Source organism: Microtus pennsylvanicus, chromosome 11 (assembly GCF_037038515.1).
Source record: "Microtus pennsylvanicus isolate mMicPen1 chromosome 11, mMicPen1.hap1, whole genome shotgun sequence".
NCBI lineage: Eukaryota > Metazoa > Chordata > Mammalia > Rodentia > Cricetidae > Microtus > Microtus pennsylvanicus.
In genome coordinates, this window is record NC_134589.1 from 69748482 (window position 1) to 69757105 (window position 8624).

Here is an 8624-nt window from a genome sequence, read left to right on the forward strand (position 1 = left end):
CTCTGGTAGGGGGAAAACCTAGATGGCCGGCTGACCTGGGCAGGGTACTTTACTATATACCTGTGTAAGGGGACACAGGAAGAAGAAAGCTTGTAGTCCCAACCAGCTTGGAACCTCTGAGCCCAAATTCACCTGATTATTCCAGGGCGTTTGAACTAGGTTGTTGTGTCCTAATCCTGTGTGGGGCTTTTTATAGGCAGGAACTTGAAGTTAAAATGCTTCAAAGTTTTATCAGAGAACCTGGGGTTTTTAACTTATGTATGGGTGTTTTGCCTGCATGTATGTCTGTGCACCATGTATCTGGTGCCCTTAAGAGGCCAGAGAAGAACTTCAGTTTTCTGGGACTGGAATTATAGACAGGTGTGAACCACCATGTGGGTGTTGGGAACTGAACTCAAGGTCTCTGGAAGAACAGCCAGTGCTCTCAAATGCTGAGCCATCTCTCCAGGCCTCCAGGACCTAGGGTTGTGTATTTAGCTTCATTTCCTATTTAAAATTTGCCATGTGGGAGGGCAAACTAATTCTATCCACTATGTAAGGCTGTCGGAAGCATCCCTGCCAAAGGAACCACAGGCTTGTGTGAGCTGAAGCCTCATCTCTAAGGCCACACCTGTCCTGGAGTGGGACTGGGGGCAGCTCTGAGCACTTGCAAGGTATACTCTTGGGGCTCTCCACTGAAAGTCGCTTCTGTTCCTCCTACCAACTTCCTGGCTCCCTCAGCAGCTGGAGCTTAAGAAACACCCACACACTCGCCACGTTTTCCCCTCAGCATTTACTTCAACCCCACACTTTTGGAGCTGTCTTCATCTGAGCTCAACAGGAGATGGCACTGATGGAGAGATGCTGGCTCTACCTCCAAGAACAGCTGCTGGAGCTGCCTGGGGAGAATTCACACGTCAGGAAATCGGGGAGATGCTGTTAAGAGTGGGCAGCCGCCTGCAGCCAGCCCGGCAGCTCCTGGAATAGGCTGCGGTGCAAGTCTCTCACAGAGGCGCTGGCAGGGCCTGCACCTCCTCCAGGCACTTGTCATAGATCTCCTGGTAGTCCTCATGGGGCTTCACCATTATCACACAGGTGGGGCGCTTGGAGCCTGTTGCTGCTCCCAAGTCCTATATAAAAGAGGAGAAAAACTGTTGGGAACAGGGGCCACAGTGACCCATCAGCCAAACCTGACCCACAGCCATGTTCTATCGGCACACATTATATTTAAGAATATTTCAGATTAGTTGCCATCATTTCAACTCAAATTAAGCTTTTAAGCCACGGTCCCCCAAGCCTATACTGAATATTCCCACATGGCCTAGGAGGGTATCCCTATAGGCAGGGCAGTGCCTCTGTTCTGTAAGTCCCTGCAACCCTTCCATCCCTGTGCTCCAGACATGGTCCTAGCTGTGCATGCACTAGGACAGCTATAGGTCCTAGTGCTCTGATCACAAACCTACTTAACAGTACAATCATGGGTGCCACATCTTAAAGACTTTACAAGGCACATTCAAATGCAGTCTGTTTCCATTCTCAGCATACTGAAGATTCCCCTCTTACAGGAAGGAAATCTGCCAGTCATGTGCCATGCACTTTAGTCTTAGTATGGCAGGATTGCTTGAGCCACAAAGACTAGGGCCAGCCCGGGTGACATAAGGAGGAGACAAGCCATCCAGACCTGTGAATTCTAACACTGGAGTTACTTCCTCATCTAGCCTGCCTAGGACTAAGTTGGGGGTGGGGCAAAGTAGGTGTAAGCTCCTCACCGTCTTAGAGGGGATATAGACATAGGGCAAGTTCTGGTCCTCACACATAACTGGAAGATGGCAGTATACTTCAATCGGCAATGTGTCTCCTGCCAGAACCATGATTCTGCAACGAGAGAAACCACCATCATTTTTCCTTTGCTTCCTCCTTCCCTTTCTGTTGTACAGTTGTAAGCAATACCTACAGCTGGGCTGTGAGCAGAAATGAGTAAGATGCCCTGCCTCCAAGGAGCCCACAGTCAATGCCAGCCTCCAACTTCAGAATGGGGTGTAAAGTCGTGTTTGGCAAATGCATTTCTTCTGGGGGACATGATCTCTACTTGACAGCAGATAAATGCCACCAAATGTGCTGGGACAGATGAGGTATGGGAGGGATGCCAAGGAACAGGAACTCAACTCTTGATAGTAATGTTCCAGTTAGAAGACGACTCTTGAATAGAGACCCGAGTGCCACGAGGAGGCTCCCAGAACGACAGGGGCAGGGACAGAGTAAGGCCAATGGCATCAGAGTACTGAAAGGCCGGATGCCAAGAACAAGGGTTATCATGTTTTGCACAATACAATACATACTAGGAGGGGCCAGAGAACAAAGCTGCAGAGATTGGCAGTGGCCATACCAAAGATTTGAACAACAGACAGGGTCTGTCCCAAGAGAAAGTTTGCCAGAGTCTTCAATTAAGGCTGTGGGCTATCAGTGTACAGACCCCCAACTCCTCAATCTCCACCCGAAGGAAGAGTGTTAGTTCTCTAAAGTGGTGGCACACCAAGAGCCTCTGGTGCAGAACTCTGCGTCCATACTCCATCCCCTCTGGCATAGGGCTGGTCCTCACTGCCCTCTCCTTGGCTGCCCTGACCCATAATCAAGGTGCCAGGTGCCACCTGGAGGCAGCAGGCCTTTACCCAGCAAACACACAACCACCTGCCAGTAGGAGAGCTAAGCAGAGCATGTCCAGGGCATTTTCCATGTCGTGTCAGGAGGCCTCCGTGAATAAAGGCACTCGCTGCCAGCTCTGAGCACCTGAGTTCAATCCCTGGAGCCCAAATGGTGGAAGGAGAAGATCAACTCTCACAAGTTGTCTGTCCTCTGACATCCATATATGCACCAGAGTGCACACGTATGCAGACACATTCACACACACACGTAATAAAGGAACCATCTGAAATACTGAAAAGCTGGAGAGATGGTGCAGGGGTTAAGAGCACTGGCTGTTCTCCAGAGATCCTGAGTGCAATTCCCTGCACCCACATGGTGGCTCACAACTAAAGGATCTGGTGCCCTCTTCTGGCCCGCAGGTGAACATGCAGCGTACTCATACATAAAATAAAAATAAAAACGTTTTCACACAAGCCTGGTTTCCCTCCACTGTCTGCAGTCACAGACTACACCCCAAACTGGCACCTAGAAGGCACAGACTTGTCACTTGAGACCGTCCTCTCACATCCAACCTTCACTCTCGCCCCATCACCTGGCTTGGGCGTGGACACCGGCTTCCTAAGTCTGATTTGCCTCTCCGAATTCTTCCCTCAGTATCACTTTCCAGCTTTCACTTCATTCTCAGAACAAAAACCAAATCTACTATGGCTTTAAAAGCCCCACGAGGTCTAGAGAAATGCTGGCGGGCCCAGGTTCGATTCCCAGCACCCACATGGTGATATATTACCATCTGTAACTCCAGTCCAAGGGGATCTGCCACTTGCCTTCCTCTGGTCTCCAAGGATACCAGTGCCGCACAAACATATTCATTTAGGCAAAATAAGTCACACACAAAATAAGTCAAAAAAAAAAATGTAGCAGGGCAGTGGTGGCGCACGCCTTTCGGATCTCTGTGAGTTCGAGACCAGCCTGGTCTACAAGAGCTAGTTCCACAGAGGTAGGCGGATCTCTGTGAGTTCGAGACCAGCCTGGTCTACAAGAGCTAGTTCCACAGAGGTAGGCGGATCTCTGTGAGTTCGAGACCAGCCTGGTCTACAGAGCTAGTTCCAGGACAGGCTCCAAAGCCACAGAGAAACCCTGTCTTGAAAAACCAAAAAAAAAAAAAAAAAAAAAAAAAAAAAGAGCTAGTTCCAGGACAGGCTCCAAAACAACAGAGAAACCCTGTCTCGAAAAACAAACAAACAAACAAAAGTAAAGGCCTTCGTGAGGCGCTTAACTACTAATCTCTGCCCTGCCTGAGCGCCTGCTCTCAGGATCCCACCCCCAAACTAACGTTCATTCATTCTCTCCTTTTTTGAGACAGGGTCTCTATACACAGTCCTGGCTGGCCTGGAACTCGGAACCGCCTGCCTCTGCTTCCCAAGTGCTAGGATTAAAGGCGTGCGCCACCACTCCCGGCTATCATTCTACCTCTCTGCTTTGTTTTTAGGGGCACTTTCATAGCCCATGCTGGCCTAAAGACCTGCTATGTAGCCGAAGCTAGCCTTTATCCTCCTCTGGCCTGCTTTGGAAAACGTCTCCACACATCATGTTGCCTGAAGTCTGGAAACGTACTGCCAATCCCCAGTGGGCTGGGCTTGTTTTCTTCCCTGTCACACATTGGGGAGTGCCTGCAAGTGATGTGGGTGTCCGCACTGAAGGCAGTTGACCGCCTTGACTGGTCGGAGTCAACTTTACCTTTACAGAGCACCGAGGTAAGCGAAATTCCTTCTTAATCAACTGAAAACGTAACCTCAATGGCAGAGTAATTGTCTAGCACGCACAGGCCCTAGGTTCAATGCCCAGCGCTGCAACAAATAACACACAACACTTTTTAAAGCAGCGAAAGACTGGCTCTTACCCTTTCTCGCCCTTGTTGACAAATTTCTGAACCTCCTTCACTCCGCGCCGAATCTGCTTCTGCTTCACGGCTGCAAAGAGAAGCGTGAGCGGCGGCTTCGTCCAGCCCGAATCTACCCGCCCCACTCGTCCGGGCCGCGTTCACCACATACCCGGCCACCTCACCCTTTTTGTTTGTTCGTTTTTCGAGACAGGGTTTCTCTGTGCAGCCCTGGCTGTCCTGGAACTAGCTCTGTAGACCAGGCTGACCTCGAACTCACAGAGATCCGCCTCTCTCCCGAGCGCGGAGATAAAAGGCGTGCGCCACCACCGCCCGGCCCCCCACCTCACCCTTCTTGATGCATTTGTAGAGCTTGCGCGTCAGGCGGCGGGAAGCCAGCGGCTGCGCGATGGGGTTCAGGTTGACCAGCAGCTCCTCGTACGTGCGCTCCTCGCTGCCGCCCTCCGCCTGCGCCTCAGAATCCTCGGGGACGGCCTTTATTTTGGTCATCTTAGCAGCCACGGCAACCCAATCGGCCGTACAGACGAACCACGCGGCCGCCGCCTCCGAGATCACTTCCGGGTCACGAAGCTGCCCTATCCCGTGACCAATTGGGAAACGAGGTACTCTGCACCGACCAATCGCTAAATAGACGTGCCGGGGGTGGGTTCTTTGCCATAGGGGCGGGGTCACAAGGCAACCTAGGTGCCAGGTTTGGATTTCGCCCGCGGAATCCTGGGGAGGCGGGGTTTAGGAGTGGAGCGCCTGCCGACAAGGGACGGGGCCTGGGGCAGGGAGGCGGGGCCCAAAGGGAAAGAGGCGGGGGCATTGAAAAGGAAGGGGGCGAGGCTTGGGGCATTACTAGTGTGGCTCCCGATGCTGCTGCCTAGCTAAGTCCTGGATCAGGTAAAGATTTTTTCATGTTTTCTTTTCCCCCTTCTTGGATCCTGTTGCTCAAACTATGAGCCGCACGCCTTTGATCCCAGCCCTGGGGAGGCAGAGGCAGGTAGAACTAAGTTCTAGGTCAGCCTGGTCTTACATGGTGAGTTCGAAGCTAGCCAGGACAATACAGTGAGACCCTACTAGGGCAACATGGTAAGGTCCTGCCTCAAAAATAAGACTGAAAGACCCCCCACTCAGTGTGGACAACAGCTAAGCAGCAGTAATGCCATTTTGCAAGGCTTGAACTTTTGAGCAACATAAGTGAAACTAGGGCAGGGAAGTTCGACTTGAAAACAAGGGCGGAGGGGCCAGGCAGGATATCTGCGGTCAGCCATCAGGCTCCAAGCAATGAGGAACTTAGCAGGGGAAAAAGAGTTTGTACCCTAGATAGAGCCAGGGTAGACGGTTTATCTGATTACCAGGAAACCACCAGACTGTCCTCTACGGGAACCTGGCCTTATATGAATTGTCCAATCAAATCCCTGTAACCATGTGTCTCGCTTCTGTAGCCGTGCTTATTGCTCCCCTACCCTATAAAAACCCACCGCCCCAGCCTGAAGGAATACATTGGGAAATTGACTTTACTGAAGTAAAACCAGGAATGTATGGATACCGGTACTTATTGGTATTCATGGACACTTTTTCGAGATGGGTGGAAGCCTTCCCAACCAAGCATGAGACAGCTAAAATGGTGACCAAAAAGCTATTGGAAGAGATCTTTCCCAGGTATGGTATGCCACAAGTCCTGGGTTCGGACAACGGGCCCGCCTTCGTCTCCCAGGTAAGTCAATTGGTGGCCAAATTATTGGGGATTGACTGGAAATTACATTGCGCGTACAGACCCCAAAGCTCAGGTCAGGTAGAAAGAATGAACAGAACATTAAAAGAGACTTTAACCAAATTAACGCTTGCAACTGGCTCTAGGGACTGGGTACTCCTACTACCCTTGGCTCTGTATAGGGCCAGAAACACTCCAGGACCCCATGGACTCACTCCTTTTGAAATACTGTATGGGGCGCCCCCGCCCTTCATCAATTTCTTTGACTCCAATATTTCAGACTTTGCTAATAGCCCCTCTCTGGAAGCTCATTTGCAGGCGCTCCAGATCGTGCAACGAGAGGTCTGGAAGCCCCTCGCAGCAGTCTACCGGGAGCAGTTGGACAAACCGGTGGTACCACACAACTACCAGATTGGTGACGCAGTGTGGGTCCGCAGACATCAGACTAAGAACTTGGAACCCCGCTGGAAAGGGCCCTACACCGTGTTGCTGACCGCTCCAACAGCACTAAAGGTTGACAGCATCTCGGCCTGGGTCCACGCCTCCCACGTAAAAGCAGCCCGTCCAGACCAATGTACAGCAGAACCGTCATGGAGGGTCCAGCGCTCTCAAAACCCTCTAAAGATAAGGCTTGTCCGCTCCTCATCCTGATGTTTATTCTGGGAACACAAGGGGGGTCACCCGCCAACCCTCACCAGGTCCATACCTTGACCTGGCAGGTACTTACCTCAGGAGGGGAGGTTGCCTGGGAAACTAAGGCCAGCCACGCCCTCAACACCTGGTGGCCTACTCTCACGCCTGATTTCTGCCAGTTGGCAGCCGGGTCGGACACATGGGATATTGCAGATAAACAACCCAACCAATTAGCCAAAAAGATGGAACCCACTTCAGGGGGAGAAGGGGTGGAAGGATGCTCCTCCACCAGGAGAAGATGTATTCTAGCAGGTGCCGATTTCTATGTATGTCCACGGGACGGGAGATCCTCCGAGCTGGCTTATAAATGCGGGGGGTATGAAAAATTGTTCTGTGCAGTCTGGGGTTGTGAGACCACAGGAGACGCCTATTGGCGACCCTCATCCAGCTGGGATAAGATAACCGTCAAGCGAGGATGGAGCAAGCCCCCACCTGGTTGGTGGCCAAATAACTATAAAGCTGAATGTGGAGAGGAGGAAGGTCGAAGAGGATGGGGTAGCTTTCAATGTACTAATGAAACATGCCTGCCCCTCCAAATCTCATTTACAGAGGCCGGAAAACAAGCTACCGGATGGCAGGATGGCTATAGATGGGGTCTGAGATGGTATCTGGGGGGAGGAGATAAAGGAATTCTCTTTACAATTAAACTAAAAGTGGAAACAGCCAGCAAAGCAGTAGGACCCAACCCGGTCATAGGAGACCAAAAGCCCCCAACTAGAGCAGAGGTCCCCGTTTTCTGAAGTAAGAACCCCAACACAGCAATCCAGACCTCAACCCAGGCACCCAGGAGCCTGAACATAACCCAGGCTCCTGGCACAGGGGACAGGCTACTTGATACAAGGGGCATATCTAGCCCTAAATGTAACTAATCCCAACAAGACTCAGGAATGCTGGCTTTGCCTACTATCCAGACCCCCATACTATGAAGGGGTGGCTCTGATGGGAAATTATACCAATCAAACTTCTCCACCGGCTCAATGCTCAAGTGCCCCGCAACATAAATTGACGTTGTCAGAAGTATCAGGCAAAGGTCTCTGCATAGGAAAGGTCCCAACCTCTCACTCACCCCTCTGCAACTCCACGCAGACCCTGTCCTCCGGTGCCTACTACGTAATACCCCCCAATGGTACTTACTGGGCATGCAGCACGGGACTAACCCCCTGTGTGTCCTCCTCTGTCTTAAATGTCTTCTGATTATTGTGTGCTGATCGAATTATGGCCAAAGGTAACTTATCATGAGCCTGAATATGTTTATACCCAGTTCGAGGGAAGACCTAGATTCAGAAGAGAACCGGTGTCCCTGAACCTAGCTCTACTACTTGGGGGATTGACCGTTGGCGGCATCGCTGCCGGGGTGGGAACAGATGCAACTGCCCTTGCAGCTACCCAGCAATTTAGGCAGCTGCAGGCAGCCTTGCACACTGACATAAAGGCCTTGGAAGAATCAGTCAGCGCATTGGAAAAATCCTTAACCTCGCTGTCTGAAGTGGTCCTGCAAAACAGACGAGGATTAGATATATTATTCCTACAAGAGTGGGGGTTATGAAAATAAAAGAAGAAAAAGAAAAAAAAAGAAAAGAAAAAAAAAGGAAAAAGAAAAGAAAAAGAAAAAGAAAAAAAAGAATAAAAGAAATAAAAAAAAGAAAAAAAAAGAAAAAAAAGAGTGGGGGTTATGTGCAGCTTTAAAGGAGGAATGCTGCTTCTTTGCAG

The 8624-nt window shown here is 50.8% G+C and overlaps 1 protein-coding gene and 1 long non-coding RNA gene across 2 annotated transcripts; one reads left to right on the forward strand and one right to left on the reverse strand.

The window, feature by feature from the left end:
- Positions 1–753: 753 nt before the first annotated feature.
- On the reverse strand, positions 754–5088 carry Nhp2 (NHP2 ribonucleoprotein). Its single transcript, XM_075992719.1, has 4 exons — positions 4852–5088; positions 4523–4592; positions 1749–1854; positions 754–1109 (listed from the first exon to the last, which is right to left on the reverse strand). The coding sequence occupies exons 1-4, from the start codon at positions 5009–5011 to the stop codon at positions 984–986; spliced, it is 462 nt and encodes a 153-aa protein (XP_075848834.1). The 5' UTR covers positions 5012–5088; the 3' UTR covers positions 754–983.
- A 226-nt stretch (positions 5089–5314) lies between these two features.
- Positions 5315–8070, forward strand: LOC142860869 (uncharacterized). The gene is made up of 3 exons (XR_012912414.1): positions 5315–5407; positions 6092–6224; positions 6529–8070. It is a non-coding gene; the product is annotated as an uncharacterized LOC142860869 (long non-coding RNA).
- The last annotated feature ends 554 nt before the right edge of the window (positions 8071–8624 follow it).